This window comes from Ogataea parapolymorpha, chromosome VII (genome assembly GCF_000187245.1).
Source record: "Ogataea parapolymorpha DL-1 chromosome VII, whole genome shotgun sequence".
Classification (NCBI taxonomy): domain Eukaryota; kingdom Fungi; phylum Ascomycota; class Pichiomycetes; order Pichiales; family Pichiaceae; genus Ogataea; species Ogataea parapolymorpha.
The window spans coordinates 695,794-708,179 of record NC_027860.1 but is presented as its reverse complement, the minus strand read 5'-3'; the positions used below and the strand labels follow the sequence as shown (position 1 = coordinate 708,179).

Below are 12,386 nucleotides of genomic sequence, written 5' to 3'. Positions count from 1 at the left end.
ATCCCTGCACCATGTACACGCTCGAAAATAAAAAATTTCAGCCGCAAACGACAGCATAAATTAGTGTTCACACCTTTCCAAAACAATGAGCGTGGTTGATGGTCTAAAGTACGCGTATGGGTTCTACTATTTCCTGTTCCCCCACTACATGCTGACGAAGTACGAGTCGTACGCGCTCCACTTCACAAATTTGATGCTGTTGCTCGTGGTGGTGTATTGCGCCAATCTTGTTATGACGCCGGTTTTTGGCAACCTTGTGGACTCGGCCTTCAAACCGGTTTTGGGCTAAGACGCTAGCAGGTCTAGCTGGAAACGCTTTCATTGTCCCCGATGCTAGATAGTTTTGCTTTTGAATCAGATATTGGCTTGACTTGGCCGCCCTCTATTTTCGAGGCTGAGTGGGTCGACTCACACTCCGACTCTGAGATCTGTAGCTGTGTGAAGCTCGCCACCGACCCGTCCAGTAGCTGTGCCGGCAAAGACACGGCTTCGCCGCCTGGGTTCTCGGCCTCTGTGGGCTCTGTGGCTCTGTCTGTGTCCTCTGTCGAGAGGTCGATCAAATCCTGTGGGAACGGGTTGTGTGACGACCATTTCGAGCCCGACTTTGGCATGGGCTCAGGCTCGGGCTCCACAGGCTGGTTTTCCGTCTTATTCTCGCCGCTCAGCTGGATTTCCGGGAACCGGTCCATGTTGAAGTCGACAAGCGAGTCTTCGGACGGAAGCGACGACTTGAGGTCCACAGAGGTACCTGTCGCCTCGGTGGGCTGCGATTTCTCTGCATCGACCGTCACCACTGGCACAACAGGATCCTGGGGCATCGATTTGAATGGCGAGAACATTGGGATCACACTCGCCGTGAACTGCTCAATTGGCGGGTGCATCTGCTCTGCAGGCGGGTGTTTGTACTCTCCCTGCAAATAGAAGTCTTCTATGCCCTTGGGAATGTCGATGTCCATCATGCGGCAGATCTCGGCCGTCACCTGGTATATGTTGGGCCGGTACACGGGATTCTCCTGAAGCATGATGTTGATGAGACTCTTCAACGAAGTCGAGTATCGCGGGGTGGACGGAAACCGGTAGGCAGTGTGCAGGATGGCCAGCTCGCCGGCCGTCTCGAAAGGTGTGATGTAGTAGCATAGTTTGTACAGGAAAATGCCGAGAGCCCAGATATCTGATTTTTCGTCGATCGGCAGTCCGCGGTACAGGTCGATCATCTCTGGAGGTCTATATTGCGGCGTTGTCTGTCTCAGCAGGTCGTTTGTGAGGATCTGAAACTCCTGGTGGTTGCGTGGCGGACGCAGCACGGGACATGTGGACCCGAAGTCGCACAGCTTGAACGTGTATTTATCGTCAATCAGCACGTTCTCTATCTTGATGTCCCTGTGGATCAGTTTAAGTCTGTGCATCGCGTAGACTCCCTGCGAGATGTCCAGCATGATTTTGAGGATTTCCGGCTCTGACAGTTTGGTGCTTAGCCGGGCATTCATGTGATCCAACAGCGATTTGTTGGGACACAATTCCATCAACACCAGCACCTCGTAGCAGTGGGTGTTGGGCACTCTTGACGCGTGCGAGTCCAGATACTTGACCACATAGTCGCAATGGGCCAGCCTCTGCATGACCTCGACCTCTGCGCGCAACAGATTAAGCCCCTGTTTGTTGGGCACTACCACCCGTTTGAGACAGGCAAACTCGGGCTTCTCGCTGATCTGGACCAGATACACGTGGGCAAAGCCGCCGGCAGAGATGTAGTTGACGATTTTCGCCTTGTGGGAGCCGACCTGGAGTTCTGTTCCCGCGGGTAACCGCTCCAAAACTGGGGGTTCTGACATTGCAATAAAAAGAATATTTTTCTAGCTACAATTAATAAATTATTGGACAGAAAACCGGATAGGCGGGGGAAGTCAAGTGAGTTTGTGCTATTTAGGGACATTTCAAGGGACGGAATCTTTTTTGATCCTGCTATTTACACAGTGCTCGTGTGCCAATTTTCAGAGCTAAAATGGCCGATCAGATTTCTCATTATAATTCTCCTTAGTTAAATTATTTAATTTTCTTATGAATCTCTCGCTTTTAGACCCCTTTGCCGTGGCTAAAGAATACCCTGACACACTCGCACAGACGCTCGCATACGGTCATTCTACGCAGGTACGGTACAGCTATAAAGGCGACTACCTTGCGTCGGGGCTCGTCGATGGCATTATTCTCATCATCGACACGGACACAAACAGCACGATCCAGGTGCTCCGGGACCACACGCGCGCCATCACGTCGCTGAACTGGTCGCCCTGCGGACAGTATTTGCTTTCCTCGTCCAAGGATTGGAAGGTGAACCTGTGGGACCTGGGAACGTGCAAGGTGATCCGGAGTTATAATTTCGAAGGACCCGTCTGGTGCAGCGTGATGAACCCGCAGAACCACTTTCAATTTGTTGCGGCGCTGGTCGACAACGATCCTGTTTTTGCAGACCTCGAGAACGAGCCCAAAATCACCAAGCTAGACACCAATCCGCTGGGCCAGCCAAACACAGTGAAACAGTCTACGCTGACGGCTACAATGACCCCTGACAGCAACTACATTCTCACAGGGACTAGCAAGGGCTGGTTGAACGTGATAGATACGCATAGTCTGCAAATTGTGCGCTCGTTGAATGTTTGCAGCTCGAACATAAAAAATATAGAGATTTCGCCCAACTGCTCAAAATTGGCCGTCAACTCGAGCGACCGGATCATCCGACAGTACACGATGCCGGATACCTCTGTCCCGGCGGAAAACTGGGAGTTTGAGCTTGAAAACCGGTACCAGGACGCCGTGAACCGACTGCAGTGGAACGCGTTGAAATTCAACCATAACTCGGAATACATGTGTGCTTCCACTCTCGGAGCGACTCACGACGTGTACATCTGGGAAACCGGAATGGGGTCGTTGGTGAAGATTCTGGAAGGCTCGAACGACGAGCTGCTGGCTGTGGACTGGAACTATCGCAAATGTTCTATCGTGGCCACCACGATGGACACCGGCACGCTTTTCATCTGGTCGGTGGTGATTCCGCAGAAGTGGAGTGCGCTGGCGCCCGATTTCGAGGAGATTGAGGAGAACATTGATTATGAAGAGAAGGAGGACGAGTTCGACTACGTCGACGAGGACGACATGAACAAGCAGATCGAGGAAGAGGGCGACGAGATCGACGTCATCCAGCGCGAGGAGGTGGACGCTCGCGGATTCCCGTTTGTGGACTCGTTTGTGATCGAGAGCGTGCCTGTTTCTGAGTGATTTCAGCAGCATTCTCTGGGTTGAGGAGTCGCTAGCGTGATAGCGTCGTAGCTGAGGTCGCCGTACTGCACGCCGCTCGCCGGGTCTTCTGGGTCGATCTGCCCGAGCTCGATTTTTGTGACCAGAGAGCCGGCCACGGTTTCAAACACAGTGTCCACATTGGAATTGTCTAAAGCACTGGCCGCGACAAACTGGACGGTTCGTCCCAGCATCACAGAACTGCTGTCGACTAAGCCGGCAATCTCGCTCCTTGAGACCACCTCGGGCAGGTCTTTCTTGTTCCCAACGAGCAGCACGCACGAGTCGGGCGGTGTCATGCTTTTCACGTCCTGCATAAACTCTGAAACGGCCTGGAAACTGGATCTGGAGCTGAAATCAAAGACCACCACGACGCCGCTGGCGCCGCGGTAATACGACCTCGTGAGCGCGCGGAACCGTTCCTGGCCCGCCGTGTCCCATATTTGCAACTTCACACGCGTGCTGCCGTCCACGACGGCTACCTTGGAGGCAAATCCCACGCCGATGGTCTGCGACACGGCCCTCCAGTCTCGCGAGACGTACCGATGGAGCAGCGAGGACTTGCCTGAACCAGACGAGCCAATCAGAATGACTTTCGCCAGATACTCGTACTGCTCGCGCGTCCGTGGGATGGTCGACCGCGAATCGAGCGAAGACAAACTGGTCTTTTTCATGTAAAACAAATAAATATACACACACGGCTGTGTAGATAAGACAAATATTATTATATTATTTCCATTTATTAATCTATCAGTTCTTAAGAACGGACGCATCGTGGGTCTTGGCGTATCTTCCCGAAGGGTCCTCGTGGCATCCCCATTCGGCCTTAGGCACCCATCTCATGACAGTGGAGCCGGCAGCCTTGCTTGGGAACAGCTCGTCGAACTTGCAGCGGTAGAAGTAGGCCTCCTTGGTGGTTGGAATATCGTCGCCCCATTCTGGCTTAGGGTGGGCAAACTCCTCATCAGACACGGATCTTTCCGCAAGCTCCTTCAATCCGTCGATCCACGAGTAGCCCACACCGTCGGAGAACTGTTCCTTCTGTCTCCATAGAATCTCGTCTGGCAGGTATGGCTTGGCAGATGGGTCATCGCTGGTATCGAACGCCTTTCTCAGAATGTATTTCTCGATTCTGCCGGCCTCAGGAACAATCATCTTCTCCTTAGGGTCGATGTTCATGCAAAGCTCCAGGAACTGCTTGTCCAGGAACGGCACACGGGCCTCTAGTCCCCATGCCATGGTGGACTTGTTGGCTCTCAAACAGTCGGCATAATGTAGGTTCTTGACTCTTTTGACGCACTCAGTGTGGAATTCCTCAGGAGACGGAGCAGAGGCAAAGTACAGATAGCCACCAAAGATCTCGTCGGATCCCTCACCAGACAGCACCATTTTGACACCCTGCGCTTTGATTTTTCTCGAGAGCAGGTACATTGGGGTCGACGCACGGATCGTCGTGACGTCGTAGGTCTCCAGATGGTAAATCACGTCCGACAGAGCGTCGAAGCCTTCCTCCACGGTGAAGGTGTGCTCGTGGTGGATCGTTCCGATGAACTTGGCCACCTTCTTGGCAGCAACAAGGTCCGGAGCACCGGGCAGACCGATCGCGTACGAGTGCAGCTTGGTCCAGCCCGAAAGAGCGAGCTTTCCATCGTCGTCCACACCGGTCAGCGTGTGCGACGCGTCGATGCCCTCGGTGTGAGAATCGGCCTCCTTGGCGGCCTTGGCGGTCTCTCTGGCGGCGATCGACGCGATCAGCGACGAATCCAGTCCACCAGAAAGCAGCACACCGAACGGAACCTCTGCCATGAGTCTCTTTCTAACAGCCATCTCCAGCGTCTCTCTCACCTTCTTGTAGTCGACAGGATTAGTTGGGATTTTTTCGCCATCCCACCACGAAGGCGTGAAGTACCTGGTGAGCTGGTCGGTCTTCGAGTCGTACACGTGACCAGGCGGGAAATGGGTGATCTCGTCACACTCGTCGGTCAGACATTTCAGCTCCGAGGCGAAAAACACTGTTCCTGGCCTGCTGGACGAACGGCCCATGTACAGCGTCGTGATACCAATAGGGTCTCTGGAAGCAACGACTCTGTCCTCCTCCTTGTCATAGAGCACCCAGGCAAACATACCGTCCAGAAATTTAGGGGCGTCCACGTCGTATTTCTGGAACAGCGGGATGATAGGCTCACAGTCAGATAGAGTCTTGAACTTGTAATCTTTAAACTCTTCTCTGATGTGGATATGGTTATAGATCTCACCGTTGACGGCAAGAGTGTATCTTTCGTCTGGAGAAGTGATTGGCTGGGCGCCCGAATCAAGGCCAACGATGGCCAGTCTCTCGTGGCACAGGATCGTGTTGTTGACGATCTTGTTTCCCGACCAATCTGGACCTCTGTGTCTGATTCTCTTCGAGTATTGCAGGGCCTTGCCCTTGAAGGCGTCCACCTCCTCGACGTTGTAAGCAGCAAAGATACCACACATGTTGAAGATGTTTTTCCAGGTGAAAAATTATTTATTTAGTCATCGTCGTGCAAAGTCGAAATAGAGATAATAAACGGTAGTGGCTGATTATGTAGATAGCATTGGCCGGGGATAGGTTCACTATCGGGTTCAGTGTCTTTGTGGAGTAGTAATAGTGTATAGACCACAAGAACCTTTAAAGAGACCGCAAATCACTATTCTGGCCGTAACGTCCGTTACTAGCACCGCGACAAATTATGTGTTGTATTACCCGGCGCGATAAGCTGTCGGAGTAGCTCGCTACAAACTCGCAAGCAGAGAGAAGTGGACTCCCAGAGTCTATTTACGGAGGGAGGGGATGTTATGGAGATGGGAAGGAGCCTTTCTTGCGATTCAAGACTCCACGTCGTTCTATTTAGTTGTCTTAAGTGATATGCAAATGCGACCACTGATCAGCCTAGTATTGATACCGACTGGCCATTCTATGTCTTCGACAGCCCTCTTCAATCTACATAGCGGGCAGGTGGCATTTCCACCCTCCCATTTTCCATCCCCTGCCATAAAAGTAGCATCAAAAAATTGTTTCCATGCTTAAATTTGTTCGCCCCCTATCATATATCTCGAGAACAAATAAAATGAGTGTTTCTGAATCCGTGAAGCCGCTATTTGCACAGATCGACAAGCTCAAGCCGGAATATGTCAACAGACTGGCGCAGGCCGTCGCCATTCCCTCTGTTTCCAGCGACGAGTCCCTCAGACCACAGGTGTTTGCCATGGCCGATTTCCTAAAGAAACAGCTGGAATCTCTTGGTGCCGAGGACATCCAGCTGCGCGACCTAGGAACCCAGCCTCCGCCTGTGTCGGATCCAAAATTACAATTGCCTCCAATTGTATTGGCTCGTTTCGGCAAGAACCCAGCCAAAAAAACCGTTTTAGTGTACGGCCACTACGATGTCCAGCCGGCTCTGCTTGAGGACGGCTGGAACTCGGACCCTTTCAAACTCGTTGAGAAAGACGGCAAACTGTACGGCCGTGGCTCCACAGACGACAAGGGCCCTGTCATGGGCTGGCTCAATGCCGTCGAGGCCCACAACAAGGCCGGCATCGAGCTGCCAGTCAACCTCGTCTGTTGCTTCGAAGGCATGGAGGAGAGCGGTTCACTGGGTCTGGACGAGCTTGTCGCCCAGGAGGCAGACAAGTACTTCAAAGGTGTCGACACCGTGTGTATCTCTGACAACTACTGGCTTGGAACCAAAAAACCAGTCCTCACCTACGGCCTTCGGGGATGCAGCTACTACCAGATCACTGTGAGCGGGCCGGGCGCGGATTTGCACTCGGGTATTTTTGGAGGTGTGATTCACGAGCCAATGACTGACCTTTTTAACGTCATGTCCAAGCTGGTCGACACCCAAGGCAACATCCAGATTCCTGGGGTTAACGAGATGGTGGCCCCGCTTACAGAGAAGGAGGAGAAGCTGTACGAGAAGATTGATTTTGATGTGGACGAGCTCAATCTTGCTTCTGGCTCTAACACCGCCATCTACCAGGACAAGAAGAACATCCTTATGCACAGATGGAGATACCCTTCTTTGTCGCTGCACGGAATTGAGGGTGCTTTTTCTGGAGGGGGAGCCAAGACCGTTATCCCTGCCAAGGTTGTTGGAAAATTCTCCATTAGAACTGTTCCTGACATGGACCCTCGCAAGCTGGACGAGTATGTGTTCAAGTTCTGCAAGGAGAAGTTTGCCGAGCTCAAGTCTCCAAACAGCTTTAATGTCGAGCTGATCCACGATGGTAACTACTGGGTTAGTGATCCGTTCAATGAAGCCTTTACTGCTGCTAGAAAGGCAACACAGCTTGTCTGGAATGTTGATCCTGACCTCACCAGAGAAGGTGGCTCTATTCCGATCACCCTGACTTTCGAAGAGCAGCTCAAGACCGACGTTTTGCTGCTTCCAATGGGTAAGGGAGATGATGGAGCTCACTCGATCAACGAAAAGATTGACGTTGCTAATTATCTGGAGGGTGTCAAGACGTTGAGTGCTTACTTGCACTACTACGCTGCGGGAAAGGACAGCGAGTAGCGGTATTGGATAGGATTGAAGGTAATAAATCAGTGGTATGATGAAGACTAGAAGCATTTTTAGGGACTTGCGATCAATTCCTGAAACCAATCCTTCTGTAGATTAAAATAAGTAAACGGCTACTAAAAGCGAAGAAATATCCTAATTAGAGCAAAAAAAATAATTAAAAAATACAATATTTAAAAGACTGAAAAATATTTAAATTTCAATCAATAACTCATGACGACCAGAGAGTCTCAGGTCGCTCTGATCTGCCTGAAAAAGGAGTTTTTGAGCGGAGCTTCCGAGGAACGGGCTATTAAGCTGCTGATCAATGGCCAATATGCGAAGCTAGCCGGCTCCGAATTACGCCAGATCTTTCATGAGCGAAGTATTCTTGAGCTATGCAATATTGAGAATTTGGGGCACCAGCAGCTGCAAAACGTCGTTGATCACATTACAGACAAAATGATGGACGTCTCTGAAGAGCTGTCTTATGTCTCAGCCATTTTGCTGCTCCAGATCTTCGTCCAGACCAACTTTACAGGTCCTAGGCTGCCTATGGTGGACGAGTTGGGCTTTCTCACTAAACTCACAACCTCCAATCCAGCAGTTCTGTCGCTTCTGTCTCTATCCGGTCAAAGGCCCAACAAACTGGTGGACTGGCCCATGCTTCTTATTTTATCGCTCCGTCTATTTGAGAAACTGCAACGCTGCCCAATCAGTCTTGTTGGAGTAAACCAGTCCATCGAGCCAGAAGCTGCCATCAGCCAATCAAACATCCCAGAACTCACTAAGGGAAACCACCTCCAAGCAGCTCTGTGCTGGTGGCGGGCAAGAGCGCTGCAGGTCCAGCAGTCATTGTTCCATGACCAAAATCCAGTGCTGTCTACACTAACGTTTTCGCTGCTTTGTCCTTCTTTGGCGGCCGCTCTGATGGATGATACAAATGTCAACAGTGTCACAAACCAGTACATTCTAGTTTTATACCACCTGGAGCGAGCCAGAGCTGCGCTGAGTGCCGGCTCAGAGACCCAGGCCTCAGAAAGCCTGGCCAAGGCAAAATCTGCTTCGGGGCTGCAATTTGTGCTTACAGGCTGCAAGGCCAAGCGGACCAAATTCCAGGAGAAGGCATTTGCGGCACTGGCTGTTCTGGCTCGTTCGCAGGACACGCTATTGCGCGTTGGTTCGGAATACAGACACAATCCGCAGGAGGTGGCTCTAAACGACGACCTATTTTTGGAGCGTTTGCAGTACGAGAATTTAGGTGATGATCAGGCTTTTGAAGAGTTTGGCGACGAAAAACGAGTCAAGGTCGACTTCCCGAATTACGAGTCCACCGAAGACCAGGAAACAAAGCTGCTCCCGATCGCGGTCAAGGAAGAAGACATCCCTGCACCACTGCGGTCGCTGGACCCAAATAGCCAGCCTCCGCTCGCCGATCTCGACAGCGTGCAGCTTTTATTGCGTCTGGAGACCATCCGTGCAAATACTCCGGCCAATAACGCGCTCGTGGGCGAGGAGCTGCGGGCGCTGGTGGAAAGAGTGCTGTATTCACCGCCGGGAAGCGTTAACTGGCTCGTTTTCAGCAACGCTCTCTGGCAGCGGTCTCTGCTCGAAACCACCAGACCAAAGACGGTCGAAAGAGGAGTTTTGCAGCTATATTCACTTGTTGAGGAGCTTGGCGTGCACGCGGAGCAGACCGCACGACTTTTCCCCAAAACCAAGGAAGAGGAGCAGTTCCCAGAATTTTTCACAGCTTCAGATCTCCAAGATGACACTACACTAATAAATGCCGTGAGATCGCAGTACATCTACGCTTTGTCGCTGAGCCCCAAGTGGTCGCTGGACTCCAGACTGGCAGAAAAGCTCATTGAACTCGGGTCCGTTAAATCTGCGCTGGAGATCTACGAAAGACTGCAGCTGTGGACAGACGCTGCCCTGTGCTACGGCTCGATAGGAAACGAGAGCAAGGCCGAGGAGTTGGTTTTGCGGCAACTTGCCGAATCGCCCGACGACGCGCGCGCTGTGTGCGTACTCGGCGACGTGCGCCAGGACCCGGTGCTGTGGGAAAAAGCGTGGCAGCTCGGCCGCTACGCCAACGCAAAACGGTCGCTCGCAAAATACTGCTACCGGCTCCCTGATGGGTCACGTGACTACGCCGCGGCGATCGGCCACCAATACGACTGTGTGCGTGCGAACCCGCTCAATTTCGAAAACTGGTATTTCTACGGGTGTCTGGGGCTGGAGACGGAGAACTATGAGCTGGCTGCAGAGGCGTTCACGCGGTGTGTCGCGCTGGACGACAGCAGCCAGTACTCGTGGTCCAATCTGGCGTCGGCACTGCTGCGGCTGGACAAGCTGAAGGAAGCGTTCACGGCGTTGCAGCGTGCAGTGAGCTCTGGCGACACGGAAAAGGCCTCGTGGAAGATCTGGGAGAACTACCTGATTGTGGCGGTGAAGCTGGGCCGTTGGGACGACGTGCTTCTTGCGTCGCGCACTTTGCTGGACACACGGAAGCTTGATGGCGACGGGTCGTTGGATATTCCGATTTTGGAGAAACTGGCCGGACTACTTGTTTCTGAGCCGTACGATGAGGAGGCGCGGCAGACGCATTTCCAGAGAACGTGTCTCAAGTTCCTGTGTCAGGAGGTGCCGGCCGTGGTGAACTACAGTGCTCGCGTGTGGCGCATTGTGGCTAAGGTTGACTTGTGGCGCAAGAAGCCATGGCTGGCGCTCGAGGACTATGAGAAAGCGTACCGCGCGGCGATCAGTCGGCCCGAGCTCGAGGTGGATCAGGATGCATGGCGCGAGGCGGTAACGGCTTGCGAGGATCTGGTGTCTGCGTATGAGAATTTTGGCGAGCTGCCGGGGAAACACGATGCCGGCGATGTGGTCTGCAAGGACTGGCGATTCAAGGCGCGGTCGACAGTGCGGTCACTGCTGTCGAAGGGCAAGGTTTGGGAGGACACTGCAGAGTATACGAGATTACAGGAGCTGAGAGATGAAATGAAAAATAAATAGAGAATGAGCTACAAAGTGGTAGCATGGAGACTCCGTGAAAAAATAATTTTAATAGAATAAAAAAATGGTAGCAATAATTTAGCAGCTACAAAATGGCTTCTCACGAGCACGCGCTGTGGATCTTCTTCTTCCGTCTCTTTGGCTTTTCTCTCACAGGACTCCTTTCCTTTCTGAATGAGGCGGATTCTCTGAGTTCGGACTCGGCGGCGATCGTGTCGTAGTCGGTGATCGAGAGCATGAGCGTGAACTTTGTCCTGGCCAGCACCCATGTCTTGTGCACGGCGTGTGGCAGAACGTCCTCGTTGAACGCCTTGTCGAGAAACCGCAGCAAGTTCGACACTGCCAGCCGACTGGCGTCAGAATACTCGACCCGCAACCCCCATACAAAAATGTAAAATATCAGCACGTACAAAGAGCCCAGGTTATTGGCTTCTTTGCACAGAAGCCCAATAACCGCCAGGTCGACGTGTGCGGCAAACAACAGCAGCGGATACTCAATATACGTGACCAGCGGCGTGATTGCGAGCGACAACGGGTGTTTGGGAAACGCCTCGATGATGCAGTAATTGGTGAGATTGAGCAGCGAGTACGCGGCAAAAGGAAAGATCTTGAGCATATTGGTTGGCGTCGTTAGCCACAGACACGCATAAACTAGCAGATGTGTATTTTCAGACTTGAGAATCTCGGCCAGCGGGACTGTGTGGTAGTCCATCTGGTGAGACTTGACAGAGCCCGAGGGAGCAGCTACCATCAGCTCTGGGTCCAGAATGTGTCTCCTGTACACGACAAGCGAGTACGTACAGATCGAGCCCGCCAGGGAGAGGTTGTACCAGGGCACAGACGCAAAGATCAGGGAGGCTGGACTGAGGAATCTGCAGAAGTGCATCACGGCACCCAGAAACGTGACAAAGTGAGAAAAAATCCATATGTATTGCAGGCTGTCGTTGGGGAAGATGTTGAGCACAGACTCGGAGACTCGCTTCCAGGGAACCAGCGCCACCAGGTCGGCCATTTTATCTATAATCCCACTCTTCATAATAGCAAAGGTTGAAGAGTTTTTTTGGTCCAGCGGGTGTCAGAAATATGGCGGCAGAATTAGATAAGCCACAGAGCCGGATTAAATATATACAGGGCGAGCCAGACACCCGCAGAGGACTGGATGACAGCCAGCAGGCCGCTCACTCCTTCAGCAGCGGCGTGTCTGGCCCTGGCTTCTGTGGGGCGTCTTTGGCGTGGTGGCCGATCAGGTCGCGCAGTTTTTCGGGGATATCCTCAAAAGCAAGGTCTTCGGGCGTCACAGTGACGCTCTCGCCTTTCAATGCCAGGATGTCTTCAATGTTTATGCGGTGATCAGAAAAAATCTGAAGTTAGTTTGAAATACTATGGAAAACTTACCTTTAGATGATCTGCAATTAGATGTCTATTTTTGCAGCCCGGACACTGCACCAATACGGTTCCCGAGGTGTACGCTTGTTTGGAGATAATATGGGACGACCTCTCATGGCACTTTTTGCAGGTGAAAGCCAGCATCAGCATCGGTTTCTCCATCTT

The 12,386-nt window shown here is 52.3% G+C and overlaps 8 protein-coding genes across 8 annotated transcripts; 4 read left to right on the top strand and 4 right to left on the bottom strand.

Annotated features, from left to right (window-relative positions):
* Positions 1 to 85: 85 nt before the first annotated feature.
* Positions 86 to 289, top strand: HPODL_05343 (putative membrane protein; the record flags this gene model as incomplete). Its single annotated transcript, XM_014077092.1, has 1 exon — positions 86 to 289. One exon carries the CDS (start codon positions 86 to 88, stop codon positions 287 to 289), a length of 204 nt encoding a protein of 67 aa, XP_013932567.1.
* Positions 290 to 302: 13 nt separating this feature from the next.
* Positions 303 to 1,832, bottom strand: HPODL_02774 (Ser-Thr protein kinase, member (with Ark1p and Prk1p) of the Ark kinase family; the record flags this gene model as incomplete). The annotated part of the gene is made up of 1 exon (XM_014077091.1): positions 303 to 1,832. One exon carries the CDS (start codon positions 1,830 to 1,832, stop codon positions 303 to 305), a length of 1,530 nt encoding a protein of 509 aa, XP_013932566.1.
* A 226-nt stretch (positions 1,833 to 2,058) lies between these two features.
* HPODL_02773 (WD40 repeat-containing protein) lies at positions 2,059 to 3,273 on the top strand (the record flags this gene model as incomplete). Its single annotated transcript, XM_014077090.1, has 1 exon — positions 2,059 to 3,273. One exon carries the CDS (start codon positions 2,059 to 2,061, stop codon positions 3,271 to 3,273), a length of 1,215 nt encoding a protein of 404 aa, XP_013932565.1.
* Positions 3,274 to 3,275: 2 nt separating this feature from the next.
* Positions 3,276 to 3,965, bottom strand: HPODL_02772 (Rab family protein; the record flags this gene model as incomplete). The annotated part of the gene is made up of 1 exon (XM_014077089.1): positions 3,276 to 3,965. One exon carries the CDS (start codon positions 3,963 to 3,965, stop codon positions 3,276 to 3,278), a length of 690 nt encoding a protein of 229 aa, XP_013932564.1.
* Positions 3,966 to 4,041: 76 nt separating this feature from the next.
* Positions 4,042 to 5,769, bottom strand: HPODL_02771 (Asparagine synthetase [glutamine-hydrolyzing] 1; the record flags this gene model as incomplete). Its single annotated transcript, XM_014077088.1, has 1 exon — positions 4,042 to 5,769. The coding sequence occupies one exon, from the start codon at positions 5,767 to 5,769 to the stop codon at positions 4,042 to 4,044; it is 1,728 nt and encodes a 575-aa protein (XP_013932563.1).
* A 614-nt stretch (positions 5,770 to 6,383) lies between these two features.
* On the top strand, positions 6,384 to 7,832 carry HPODL_02770 (Cys-Gly metallodipeptidase DUG1; the record flags this gene model as incomplete). The annotated part of the gene is made up of 1 exon (XM_014077087.1): positions 6,384 to 7,832. One exon carries the CDS (start codon positions 6,384 to 6,386, stop codon positions 7,830 to 7,832), a length of 1,449 nt encoding a protein of 482 aa, XP_013932562.1.
* Positions 7,833 to 8,051: 219 nt separating this feature from the next.
* HPODL_02769 (uncharacterized protein) lies at positions 8,052 to 10,835 on the top strand (the record flags this gene model as incomplete). The annotated part of the gene is made up of 1 exon (XM_014077086.1): positions 8,052 to 10,835. One exon carries the CDS (start codon positions 8,052 to 8,054, stop codon positions 10,833 to 10,835), a length of 2,784 nt encoding a protein of 927 aa, XP_013932561.1.
* Positions 10,836 to 10,935: 100 nt separating this feature from the next.
* On the bottom strand, positions 10,936 to 11,871 carry HPODL_02768 (uncharacterized protein; the record flags this gene model as incomplete). The annotated part of the gene is made up of 1 exon (XM_014077085.1): positions 10,936 to 11,871. The coding sequence occupies one exon, from the start codon at positions 11,869 to 11,871 to the stop codon at positions 10,936 to 10,938; it is 936 nt and encodes a 311-aa protein (XP_013932560.1).
* Between the last annotated feature and the right edge of the window lie 515 nt (positions 11,872 to 12,386).